The sequence below is a fragment of the Thunnus thynnus genome, chromosome 15, assembly GCF_963924715.1.
Source record: "Thunnus thynnus chromosome 15, fThuThy2.1, whole genome shotgun sequence".
Lineage (NCBI taxonomy): Eukaryota > Metazoa > Chordata > Actinopteri > Scombriformes > Scombridae > Thunnus > Thunnus thynnus.
The window spans coordinates 2,505,202-2,519,468 of NC_089531.1; the positions used below are offsets into that span (position 1 = coordinate 2,505,202).

At 38.1% G+C, this 14,267-nt stretch overlaps 2 gene segments (V, D, J or C); one reads left to right on the forward strand and one right to left on the reverse strand.

Moving 5' to 3' along the window:
* Positions 1-3,829: 3,829 nt before the first annotated feature.
* LOC137198546 (Ig kappa-b4 chain C region-like) lies at positions 3,830-5,500 on the forward strand. The segment is given in 3 exon segments: positions 3,830-3,838; positions 4,149-4,224; positions 5,076-5,500. Coding segments are annotated over 3 exon segments (411 nt in total).
* A 1,223-nt stretch (positions 5,501-6,723) lies between these two features.
* On the reverse strand, positions 6,724-7,290 carry LOC137198547 (immunoglobulin kappa variable 1-39-like). The segment is given in 2 exon segments: positions 6,724-7,028; positions 7,245-7,290. Coding segments are annotated over 2 exon segments (351 nt in total).
* Between the last annotated feature and the right edge of the window lie 6,977 nt (positions 7,291-14,267).

Here is a 14,267-nt window from a genome sequence, read left to right on the forward strand (position 1 = left end):
TCAGTGGCTCTGAAAGGTCTGGACAGCCACTGATCAACACTGGCCTCTTAACGGCTGGGAGCAGAGAGGCAGGACAGATATGCAAACACACAGAGTCAGTGAACTGTAGCTGTCCTCAACATATCATGCTGTTTCCTCCTCACTGCTGGGACAACTCAACATTAGATGATCATCCTCATGTATATTAAAAAACTAAAGATGTTGTCATTTGTCATCCTCAACAATCAAATCCTAACAGCAAATGATCTTTTATGTGAAATAGTTTTTCTTATTTAATCAGATCAAAGTCATGAAGGAAGCACAAAAACATTTTTACAGCATCAAATACAATACAGGCAATAAAAAGGAGCAAAGAAAACTGTCACTCATTACACTAAAAATTATATATAATATACAGTTAAATTGCACATTGTACAGATATTTTAACTTTAAAGAATGGAGCTTAGCATAAGTTCAAGCAGGAAGACTATCTACTACTCATTCATTCATTCTCATTCCTCTCTCTCTCTCTCTCACTGCTTCTCCTGCTCTCGTATCAGTTGTTCATGGAAGTTACTCTCAGTTAACAAATCAGATTCTGCCAGTATTTCTATCAGACTATCATGTCTTAGCTGCCAAACTTTAAATCTGATCTTCTCTCTGTCGTTGTCAGCTGACATTTCAGTGTGAATCGTTGTGACCTTCCTCCACTCTGTTCACCTCCTCTTCATCACGTCAGCACACAAGATCACCAGAAGCGGCTCCTCTTCTCATCATCCAGATCCCAATATTCCCATATTCATCACCACCATCAGTGTCTAGACTCCATCGAGGGGATATCCTATTCTACTCACGCCTTAACTGCCCCTTTATAAATGACATCACAATGGGGTCTAATCACCAAAGACTTTTCACATTATGCATGTTCAATAAAATCATTGTCACTTAAAAAATTGAAGTCTCTCATGATTGAAATATTTTTAAGCAGATAACTGCATTTAACATCAATCCCACTCCCACTAAAATGATCTGAAGCTCCAGATGTAAGGCTTGTAGCTCCATAAATCAGGAGTTTAGGATCTCCTCCAGATTTCTGAAGGTATCAGTGCAGGTAGTAGGGATGTACAGAGAGTCCAGTATTTGTATTTGTATCTATATTTGTTGAGGCAGCAAAATTATTTGTATTTGTAATCTAATAAAAGTTGAAAGAGGCTTAAAAATCCTGTTTTTGTTTTTATTACTCTTTTAATTTTAGAAAATTAAAGTGTTACAATAAGTGTTCATGAATAAACTACCTTACAAAGGAGGTCCCCACACCAGGTCTCGAACTGCAGTCTCCTAGATCATAGACGACTGCGCTGACTACTGAGCTAAAACTTTACTCATCACCTCATCGCAGACAGACCTCTACCTATTTATACACCCATTATTTTTATTTTCTTCCCAACAGCACAGCGTGTAACATATAGGAGAGTACTTCAAAGGCGATTCTTGCTTTCCACTTTTCATTTATTGCCTATTTTTTACAACCTAACTTTTTTTGAAAGGAGAAGGGGAACGACAGGTTATGGAGAGTCCCTTGAAAGCACTTTGCGTGTGTCAGTAGCTCAGCTTTATCTCTGGGGAACACCCCCAACTCCAGGAGTGATGTCCAAATTAGGAAATGTGCGTCATGTAGCAGGTGGATGTGACTCCCCTCGTTGAGACCTGCTGATAGACGTAACAGCGGAGCAGAGGAGAGACACTGAGATAGTGATGTAACCGACCTGCACGCTGGTATTTGTCATGTTTTTTTTCTTCTCAAAAACAAATACTGTTTAAAATATTTGTATGGAACAAATATTCGTAAAAAAAAACAAACAAAAAAAACAATATTTGTGCTTTGCTGAATAACGTATTTGTATTTGGGCCCAACCCTAGCAGGTAGTCATTATATGGTCTGACTTCACATGCACTGCTGGGAAAATTCACTGTTCAAATGTCTACATTGTATTTAAATGAATGAACTATAATCACATTATTTTCTTTTAGTGATTTTTGTATTGGGTTGAATACACTGTAATTAATTTGTAGCTGATACATCAGATTTTTACGTTGCACATACTGTAAATAGTTGAAGTTTAAAAATCTTCAAGGGGAATGAAAGAATCTAGCTCGGGGCAGTTTACACTTCATTTAATTTTAACAGATGAAGAGTATCTGGAGCAAATTCTGCCAAGTTTACTATGTACTTTAGTTTACTAGATTGAAATGAGAGAAGACGTGAGGTAGTTTGGAAGCTTTTACAGTTGACTTTTATGAGTGAACATCATGAGATGATTATTCTATCTTGTCAGTTATGAAGTTCATCCAACTTTTTTATACATAGAGAGATGATGAGTGTGAGATGTGTCATAACATAATGTGATGAAGAGGATTTAACAGCTGAGGTGATGATGGGGCAGCATGAAAGAACAGAATGTCTCTGTTTGATAGATTTTACATTTTTAAGTCAAGATGAATCTTGAATGATTAAATGTTTGTTTGACTCAGTAAGAGGTTGTTGAGGTGGGAGGTGGACTGTTTGACCTTCAGGAGGAAAACTGATAGAGACACTATGAACATCATAAATCATCTGTGTGTGTGTGTGTGTGTGTGTGTGTGTGTGTGTGTGTGTGTGTGTGTGTGTGTGTGTGTGTGTTCAGTGAACTGTATCAGTCTCTGCAGTAGCTTCCAGCTGCAGCAGTCAGTTCAGTTTCTGTTCAGTCTGACTGAGGGAGGTTTTTGTACGACGCTTTTTCACTGTGTGAACACATTCTGACTGTTGATATAGTGGAGACTCTGACAGTAATAAACTCCTAAATCTTCAGCCTGAACTCCACTGATGGTCAGAGTGAAGTCAACTCCATTCCCTGCTCCACTTCCACTGAATCTGGAGGAGATTCCTGTAAATCTGTATGATGTTAGGTAGATCAGAGGTTTAGGAGCTTCTCCAGTTTTCTGATGGTACCGGGACAGATAGTATTGTGGTCCAGAGTGGTGATACACTTGTCTATTAGCTTTACAGTCAATAGAGACAGTTTGACCAAGCTGCAGTGATTTGGCTGCTGGCTGAGTCAAGACAACATTTTGTCCAACAGACCCTGAGGAGAGAGAAGAAACACTGGACATGAGATGGTGAAACTCAGCTACACTCCAAATGATTTTCACATGACAGAAAAATGATTTTCCTCACCCTGAGTGAAGCAGAGGAGAGTCCAGATGAGGACGGAGATCAAAGTCATGTTTTTGATGAGGAGGATTTCTGTGGCTTCTGTTGTGATGAAGGACAGCTGTCAGTCATCCAGTGTTCAACTCTCAGGACTATAAACTCTCCCAGAGCACTGGAGCATGGTGCTGCTGATGCAAAGTGGCTCTCTATGGAAATGCTCTGACTGACTCCAACAGGGACTTGGATTACTCTGATGATGCTGTTTCATCAATGGATCAATCAATTTACCAGAGTATTGATTAACTATGTGCCAGTGATCATTTTCTGTGTTTCATTTATGTTCTGTGAACAGATTGTCTTCAGAAATGTCTGTTTTGATTCATTTTACATCTACAACACTCAGTTTTAATTCAAGACATAATTTAAAATACAGTAAACATGAAACAAAATGATTAATTTTAGAATAAGAATATAAATTATTGGCCTACTGTTATATATTTTCATATCATCCAGCTGTGTTTCACAGACTGAGACTATTTTTGTAGAGTTTGTTGTGTTCAAAGTCAGAGAGCCGTGTCTCTCTACAGTGAGAGGTTTTTGTACGACGACTCAGTCAGTTTGTATCACTGTGGTACACGTTCGGTGGAGGAACCAGACTGGATGTTCGAAGTAAGTTAAACTTTTAAAGTATTTCATTAAATCCTGAGTGATATTTAGGTTTTTGCACATATGTTTTCTCTAGAAATTGAAATTTCTGATTTGACATCTTCATTTCTAATTTTTGACCAACAGTTGTCCACCAGCAACAAAAATAAGAGTTTTGTTTGTTTTTGAAGTTTAAATGATGAATCAATATATTCTAAGTGTTTGGTCCACAGTAGAAATCGTGTAATGTTTTAGATTCAGGCTGAATTTTGAGGACTTGTAGTTTTAGTTTAATGTGACAAAGTCAGAGAGCCGTGTCTCTCTACAGTGAGAGGTTTTTGTACGACGACTCAGTCAGTTTGTATCACTGTGGTTGACTTTTGGTGGAGGAACCAGACTGGATGTTGGAAGTAAGTTTCTGCTCACATATTAAATATCGAATCATCAGTTAAGTTTATAATTTCTGTGTCTGAACATTTGTAGTAGATATAAGTTTCCACTGAGCTGATCTAAAACACTTTAAAGTCTCAATTTTATTGTTCATTTCTCCTCTTTAACCTTGAAGTTGAACTCAAAGCAGCTTTACTGAACTTTTCTTTACATGTTCCAGTTAGTTTGTTAAATGTGAACAGCAGAAAGATTAAAGAACAACAATCCTACTTTAAACATGTTTTTAAATTTTAATCTTTAAATCTCCAATTTGAGTGAATGTTGAGTTAAATTTATTCTGAACAGTGTGGGTGATAATAAAAAAAGCTGCACATCTCTCATCATTTAAAATGACAGAAATAGTCTTTTAACCTCAGTTTGAAATATTTCTTTGTTCTTAAAGATATTGGTTTCTTTAATATGTCTCAACATGTTGTGTATATTACGGCTGTCTGTTAGTTTTTGCTCATAATGTCCTTTAACACTGAATCTGATTAACTGTTGCTCTTCTGATAGTTTTGAAAGTAAATATGTTCAAAATCAATTTATAAGATATATATTCAAACTTTATATCTTTATTTTCAGTAAATACTGTAAAATGAAATGCAGTAAAGAGTCATATGAGGACTCTTTCTGTGCTGATCTGCATGAGAGGTTTCTTAAAGGGAAGTGAAACAATGTGTGAGTGAGTGACTGGTGGAGCAGAAAAAACATCTGACAGAAACTCCTTAAAGGGGAAAATCCACTATCACACAGTAAAGGTGTCCAAGTGTCTGGTGTTTGATTGACAGCTGTGTGGTCCCTGTCCTCTAATGTGATTGGTGTCTCCTAGGTGATGTCCGTCCCACCCTGACGGTGCTGCCCCCCTCCAGCGAAGAGCTGCAGCAGGGGAAGGCCACGCTCATGTGTCTGGCCAACGGTGGCTTCCCCTCAGACTGGAGTCTGGCCTGGAAGGTGGACGGCAGCAGCAGCAGCAGCTTGGAGCAGAGCAGGAGCCCCGGGGTGCTGCAGAATGATGGCCGCTACAGCTGGAGCAGCACCCTGAGGCTCCCTGCAGACCAGTGGAGGAAGGTGGGCTCTGTGACCTGTGAGGCCACCCAGGGCTCCCAGACTCCAGTCTCAGAGACACTGAGGAGAGACCAGTGTTCCCAGTCCTGACCTGACTCACTGCTACTGCTTTTACTCTGCTACTGCTCTCACTCTGATCTCTGCAACTATCTCTCTCTTTTATTTCACATGTTTCAGTAACAATATTTACTCGCTTGTTGTAATGTTTCAATATAATTTCAGTATTTCCAGACAATAAAGATCTGTTCATCAAATCACTTGTTTTCATCTTTATTATTATAAATGTGTCTTAATTATTTTTCTCTTAATGGTAACAGTAATGATATTAAATCCTGATAAAAACGGAGTTATAAATGTTTCAACTGGTCTATGAAGACTTCAGAAGGAAAATGTAAGATCACATAATGTATTGATTCATATACTGTATATTAGGAAAGTATTTACACTCAAACAACACTCTTAGATATTATGTGATTAATGCTACACAGTCATGGTGGTAGTAAGTCCATAATTTGTTTTCATAGTTTACAGTAAAGTCATAATAATTGTAGAAAATGCTTTGCTGGAGTCTCTTCAGATTTGTCTGTAATAATTAGTAATTGAGTATTTTCAATGAAAAGTCCTCCAATCATCTTATGTTACTGAAGTGTGTCAGTGCAAAGAGTCTAATATTTTTATTTTTTCAGATGTATTAAATGCATATACATAATCTTTTAAACAAAATCACAAAAAGCCTCAGAAATATGTTCTAATTCTGACATAAAAAGCAAAATATCATCAGCATAAAGAGATATAAAATGAGTGTGATCTGACATTTTAACCCTGGACATTTTTACAAACTGCTTCTGCTGAAGAGCTGAAACACAAAGACAAATGAAAGAGATGAAAAAGGGAAAAAATTCAATTCTTAATTAATTACATAATGAATTAAATGTTTTTTGGTTTATATTATAAATACTTGCTGCTGGAATAAAAACATGCAAAATGACAAATATATGTCACATGACATGATTAGTAATTTTACAACACAAATGATTTTATCATGATAACATTTTGTAATTTATTTCTAAAAAAAATGTATTTTTCTTTATCTGTAAAGATAGTTAGAGATCAAATAAATAAATAATGATAGTTTTAGTGTTCATGTGTTGTAGTCAGTAGATTAAACTTATTAAAGAATTGAAATCATACTTCAACAGAGGTTAGATTTCATGTTCAGCCAAATGTTTCATATTCTGTATTAATGAAAGTAAAAAAAAAAAATAAATAAATCTTTTCTTGTTAAATACAGAATATTTAGTGTTAAAATGTTCAAATTAAATTATTAAAACCTCTGTTGTTTTAGTTTGAGTGCAGCTGTTGAGTCAGATCAGTTCCTCTTCAGCTGAGGGAGGTTTTTGTACGACGTTGTATCACTGTGTGAACGGGTTGTAACCCTGCTGACAGTAATAAACTCCTGAATCTTCAGCCTGAACTCCACTGATGGTCAGAGTGAAGTCAGTCCCAGATCCACTTCCACTAAAACGATCTGAAACTCCAGGCTGAAGAGTTGAAGCTCTATAAATCAGGAGTTTAGGAGCTTCTCCAGATTTCTGAAGGTACCAGTTGAGGTAGCTACTAACATCTGAACTGCTTTTACATCTGATGGAGACAGTCTGTCCTGGAACAACAGACTGAGATCCAGGAGACTGAGTCAGGATTTTTTGTCCTGATGAACCTGGAAAACATGAAAAAGAGGAGAAGGGTTATTGAGACAAATCCAGCTTGGAGAAAGATGATCAACATGAAAACAGAAGAGTGTCATTTCTTTAACATGGAGAATAGATGGAAGAAGGTAAATGCTGCTTGTTTCAGTGTTTCTCCATCACAGCAGAACATCATTGTGGTGAACCTGGTTGCATCCTGAAGCAAAGTTTTCACAAGAGAGTCTCACCCTGAACAAGGAGCCCCAGGGTGGCCAGCAGTAGAGTCAGTGACATCATCATTGTGCTGCAGGCGTGTCAGTGGCTCTGAAAGGTCTGGACAGCCACTGATCAACACTGGCCTCTTAACGGCTGGGAGCAGAGAGGCAGGACAGATATGCAAACACACAGAGTCAGTGAACTGTAGCTGTCCTCAACATATCATGCTGTTTCCTCCTCACTGCTGGGAGAACTCAACATTTACATCATCCATAACATAAAGGAGTGACAATCTGAGGGAGAGAACTTCATTTGATTTCCATCAAGCGGTTAGAAAGACTGATGTGAATTCTGTAATCTAATAATTTTGAGGCTTATTATAGAAAATTGTTTTTAGTTCATCATTTTGTTTATTGTGTATCTTATTTTTTCCGAAGTACAAAATGTGAAACTACTCGTGTGAAAGTCCTAAAAATCACCACAGAGATAAATAAACAGTTTGTAGATAAATTTAGGAGTTTTCCTCATTAAAATCTATTGAATACACTCAACATTATTATTATTGGTTTTGAATTTAACAAACCTTGAGCTGAATAATGCAACGATGTACAAAAATATAATAACATAGAAGTCATATCAGCCCGACCCTCCCTCCATCCCTCCCATTCCCACCCACCCCTTCCAGCCTGGTCGCCAGAATAAAATGTTGGCAGTTTACGTTTCTGCAAACCACAGAAACGTTGAACATCTACGTTTTAACATGTGTAATACGTAGCATATTAACATTTCAACAATACGTATCATCTCAACATTTCCAAAGTGACATAGTTCACATGTGATTTATATGAGCTGATCTTTCCTATTATTAGGAGGAGGAGGGGTCGGTGGATGGTTAGTAAGTTCCTTGGCAGCAAGTTGGAAATCAGCAGAGAACACGGTTCGAGACCACCTCAAAACCAATGTCTGCTTCCAGTTTCAACCGACAAAAGCAGGTGTTTTTAGCGAAACGTCAGGACATTTGCAGCCGTTTTTCTGATGAGAAAACTGGCTTTTTTTCAGTGAGACATCGGCCGTTTTTATTTTATTTTTTATCTTTATTTCAACCCAAACCATGATCTTTCCCTAACCCTAACCAAGTGGTCTTTGTACCTAAACCTAACCAGACCTTAACCACAGCGTTGTCACACCATAAAACATCATTATTCAACAGGTAGAAATGTTAATATGCTACGTTTGTAGAAGTGTTGATATGATGCGTATTACGCGTGTTGTAACGTATATATTCAACGTTTCTGTGGTTTGCAGAAACGTTCAATGCCAACGTTTTCTTCTGGCGATTGGGTTGCCCCTTCAGGTCCAACTCCTAATTACTTCAGGATATGTACCTATACAAAGAGAGAGGGATAAGTTACAACAGTTCAGACTATTAAGAAGAAACAAAAAAACAGTATAGTTGCAGAGAGGGAATTGATAACAGCTCTTGTGTATCAGTTTAGTTAAAAGAGTGGGATAGAGCAATAAACAAATAAATAAATATAAATTAAAAAAAGGAAACAAAAAAATTGACTCACACATGACAGTTGGATTCAATACTTATGTTGAATGTTAGAAAACCTCCCCAAATCTTTTTAAACTCTCCAGGCTTTCCCTTCAAGTTATACATTATCTTTTCATTTGGTAGACACGATGCTAATTCATCAGTCCATCTAGCAGATGTAGGTGGATGTTCATCTTTCCATTGCATAGCTATATATTTGTTGGCTATGATGAGGGCAATTCTAATAAATTTGAGTTTGTTTTTATTGACTTTTATCATGGAGGTATCACCCAATAGAATTATTCTTGGTTCTGTGGGGATGGTTGTTCCTATGATGTCACTTAGCTCATTAACTATAGAGATCCAGGATGTATTTAGACATGGGCAGGACCAGAACATATGTATCAGTGTTCCTGTTCCAGTTTTACATCTTGGGCAGAACTCAGAATACTGAGGTTTTATTCTGTGCAACCTGTCAGGTGTGTAGTATATTCTATGAATGAGACTGTATTGTATAATTTTATGTCTACTGTTAAAAGAGAAACACTGACTACCAATACACAGTGATTCCCATTCCGCTTCTTCAAAATTACACTCAAGGTCTTCTTCCCATTTCATTTCACTCCTAACGATTCCCACCCTATGATTTGATAAATTCCTGAGTAAGTATAGGGTATAAACTCTCTTCCTCCTGAATACACTTTTAAGAGAGCCAGTCTGAATGTGGGATGGAGCTGGTGAAGCAAATAAGAAACTGATTCTAGGACAGACATGAAGACATCTATCAAGACAGACAACAGGAAAAATGATTCCAACATTCATAGTGATCTGTGATATCTTTGACATCAGGGAAATACTGGAGTCGTGACTATTTTATCTCAGTTTATTGAAATGTGGATTCCAAAGGATGTAGGATGGACGATGACAGGAAGCTTGTAGACAGATTGTGGGATTGACTGGTGTAATGCTGTACTGATGTGCTGCTGAATAATAAAGGTTGTTTTACACCTCTCTGTCTGAGCGTCTATATTTACACCAGCAGATGTTTGTGCTTCATCTGTTGGAGCTCAGAGGATCATAATGTAAGTTATCTGCAACTTTTCAAACAATAATCTTCATGTAGCTGCGATTCACAAACTGTAGACACCACGAGAGCTTTGATCAGTCTGCAGCTGCTTCCACATGTTCAGTGTTCTCACTGAATATCTGCTCTTCCAGTGGATCTTTTTCTCTTCATTAATGCTGCAACAATTATATTATCCTCATCTAACAGATCCACTACTGCCAGTCCAAACTTTCTCTTCAGCAGTGTTGTTACTGCTCTGTATAACAAAGTGAATATGAGAGAAAGTAAACACAGCTAGAACAGGTAACAGGTAGAGTCTACACAGAACTGTCAATCACCTGCTGAGCTGTGGAGACACCTTGATACAGAAGATTATTTCAAGCTTTAAGGAATCTGATGTTCTCAATGTATAACTTCATATCACATTTCATATGTTTTAATAACGGAACAAAATACCTGTTTCGCCTCTTTTTTCATTTACTTCAATGTAACTAATTTGTTTCCTTCAATTTCTATCAGGTCATCAGTACAAAGTTGTTACTGTGTTTGTACCACTGTGAGACCAATTCGTTATTATAGACATATGAATCAATTGTCTAATGGTTTAATCTGAAAGTTGTATGTGTGTGTGTGTGTGTGTGTGTGTTTGTGTTCAGTGAACTGTATCAGTCTCTGCAGTAGCTTCCAGCTGCAGCAGTCGGTTCAGTTTCTGTTCAGTCTGACTGAGGGAGGTTTTTGTACGACGCTTTTTCACTGTGTGAACACACGCTGACTGTTGATATCGTGATAACTCTGACAGTAATAAACTCCTGAATCTTCAGCCTGAACTCCACTGATGGTCAGAGTGAAGTCAGTTTTTGATCCACTGCCTGAAAAACGATCTGGAATCCCTGATGCTCGTCTGGTAGCCCAGTAAATGAGAAGTTTAGGAGCTTCTCCATCTTTCTGTTGGTACCAGGCTAATATGTAGTCAGAGCCATCCTAGTACACAGCAAGATTAGTTTTACATTTGATGGTTGTGGATCCTCCCAGAGCAGATGTCACTGCTGCAGGCTGAGTCACTGTGATCTGACCTCTGGACTCTGAGGATACAGAGACAAAAACATAAAGCAGCGTCATGGTTTTGATGGTTTTGATGGTTTTGATGGTTTTGTCGGCTTCATTTCAGAGGGACGGATGTTCATAGAGGAGAGGAGTTTGATTCTCTGGACTTTACCTGTGAAACAGCAGCAGAGGAGAGTCCAGATGAGGACGGAGATCAAAGTCATGTTTTTGATGAGGAGGATTTCTGTGGCTTCTGTTGTGATGAAGGACAGCTGTCAGTCATCCAGTGTTCAACTCTCAGGACTATAAACTCTCCCAGAGCACTGGAGCATGGTGCTGCTGATGCAAAGTGGCTCTCTATGGAAATGCTCTGACTAATTAACATAATCATCACATTCTCAAGTGATACTTTTTTAATGCTTGCAGTAATGCTGATCATTTTTGTTTGTATGAACAATAAAGAAACTTTCATCAAATCATCTGTGTACAAACATATTATTACAATAATAAACTGCTGTCACATGTTACTGTGTTCAATGAATCTACAGATACTGAGTTTGTCTCTGGGTACATTCACAGGGATTTTATCATTTTTTCTCACCATTTTACTCTTAAATTATGGTAGTTTTTAAAGCATGTCAAAGTAAAGAATGAAAGGAGAACATTTTAACAGAAACAGTGAGTCTGTTCTACATGGTGTCCCTCACATGTGTCCTCTCTGTCCTGCTCTGTACTATATTGTTCTATATTTCAGCATGGGGATGGAGGAGCAGAGACAGGAAGCTTGTAGGCAGATTGTGGGATTGACTGGTGTAATGCTGTATTGATGCTGATTTATACCTCTGTGTCTGAGTGTCTGTATTTGCACTACCAAATGTTTGTGGTTCATCTGTTGGAGCTCAGAGGATCATAATGTAACTTATGTGCAACTTTTCAAACAATAATCTTCATGTAGCTGCGATTCACAAACTGTAGACACCACGAGAGCTTTGATCAGTCTGCAGCTGCTTCCACATGTTCAGTGTTCTCACTGAATATCTGCTCTTCCAAGTCATGTCACATTTTCTTATAGAGCAAATTTCATACAGAAAGCAACACAATGAGCTTCACAAGGGCAAGAGCAATACAATTATAAATACATAAAATACAAGCATACATATCATCATACATAAAAGCAAGCAAACATATGATTGTATACATGGATGCATAGGTAATTAAAGTACATAATAATTCAGTTAAAACAGGAGCAGATAGTTGCTCAACCTAGTTAAGCACAACAGTAAACAGAAATGTTTTAAGTCTACTTTTAAAGGAACTAAGTGTTGGGGCATCTCTAATATCACTTGGAAAGTCAGTCCATCTGTATGGAGCATAATAGCTGAATGCAGCTTCTCCTGCTTTAGAGCACTCACATGGAGGACAACAAGGAGACCACTGGCTGATGATGTGAGGCTTCTTGTTGGTTCATATGGCAAAAGCAATTCCTTAATATAATTTGGAGCAGTGCCATTCAGCGCCTTGTAGACGAGTAGGAGGACTTTAAAATCAATTCTAGCATTTACTGGAAGCCAGTGCAAGGAATTAAGAACAGGTGTGATATGTGCACTTTTCTTAGTCTCGTCTAAAATACGTGCAGCATCATTCTGCATAAGCTGCAGGCGCTTAACAGTTTTTCGAGAGTCCAGAAAAAATAGTATTGCAATAGTCAAGTCTGCTTGTGACAAATGCATGTACTAGTTCTTCAGTGTCTGAATTTGACAGAAAGCCTCTGATTTTTGAGATATTTTTTGAGGTGATAGAAATCTGATCTTGTGACATCATTGATATGACAGCGAAAGTTAAGCTCAGCATCTATGGTAACATCAATGTATCATGTCATGTAGCAGGTGGATGTGACTCCCCTCGTTAAGACCTGCTGATAGACGTAACAGCGGAGCAGAGGAGAGACACTGAGATAGTGATGTAACCGACCTGCACGCTGGTATTTGACATGTTTTTTTGTTCTTCTCAAAAACAAATACTGTTTAAATTATTTGTATGAAACAAATATTCGTAAAAAAAAAAAAAAAAAAAAAACAATATTTGTGCTTTGCTGAATAACTGAATATCAGATTTTTACGTTGCACATACTGTAAATAGTTGAAGTTTAAAAATCTTCAAGGGGAATGAAAGAATCTAGCTCGGGGCAGTTTGCACTTCATTTAATTTTAACAGATGAAGAGTATCTGGAGTAAATTCTGCCAAGTTTACTATGTACTTTAGTTTACTAGATTGAAATGAGAGAAGACGTGAGGTAGTTTGGAAGCTTTTACAGTTGACTTTTATGAGTGAACATCATGAGATGATTATTCTATCTTGTCAGTTATGAAGTTCATCCAACTTTTTTATACAGAGAACGATGATGAGTGTGAGATGTGTCATAACATAATGTGATGAAGAGGATTTAACAGCTGAGGTGATGATGGGGCAGCATGAAAGAACAGAATGTCTCTGTTTGATAGATTTTACATTTTTGAGTCAAGATGAAACTTGAATGATTAAATATTTGTTTGACTCAGTAAGAGGTTGTTGAGGTGGGAGGTGGACTGTTTGACCTTCAGGAGGAAAACTGATAGAGACACTATGAACATCATAAATCATCTGTGTGTGTGTGTGTGTGTGTGTGTGTGTGTGTGTGTGTGTGTGTTCAGTGAACTGTATCAGTCTCTGCAGTAGCTTCCAGCTGCAGCAGTCAGTTCAGTTTCTGTTCAGTCTGACTGAGGGAGGTTTTTGTACGACGCTTTTTCACTGTGTGAACACAAGCTGACTGTTGATAGAGTGAGCACTCTGACAGTAATAAACTGCTGAATCTTCAGCCTGAACTCCACTGATGGTCAGAGTGAAGTCAGTTTTTGATCCTCTGCCTGAAAAACGATCTGGAATCCCTGATGCTCGAGTGGTAGCATAGTAAATAAGAGGTTTAGGAGCTTCTCCATCTTTCTGTTGGTACCAGGCTAAATAGTGGTATGGGCCACCAGCATAAACATCCTGACTGGTCCTACAGCTGATGGTTGTGGATCCTCCCAGAGCAGATGTCACTGCTGCAGGCTGAGTCACTGTGACCTGGCCTCTGGACTCTGAGGATACAGAGACAACATCGTAAAGCAGTGTCATGGTTTTGATGGTTTTGATGGTTTTGTCGGCTTCCTTTCAGAGGGACGGATGTTCATAGAGGAGAGGAGTTTGATTCTCTGGACTTTACCTGTGAAGCAGCAGCAGAGGAGAGTCCAGATGAGGACGGAGATCAAAGTCATGTTTTTGATGAGGAGGATTTCTGTGGCTTCTGTTGTGATGAAGGACAGCTGTCAGTCATCCAGTGTTCAACTGTCAGGACTATAAACTCTCCCAGAGCACTGGAGCATGGTGCTG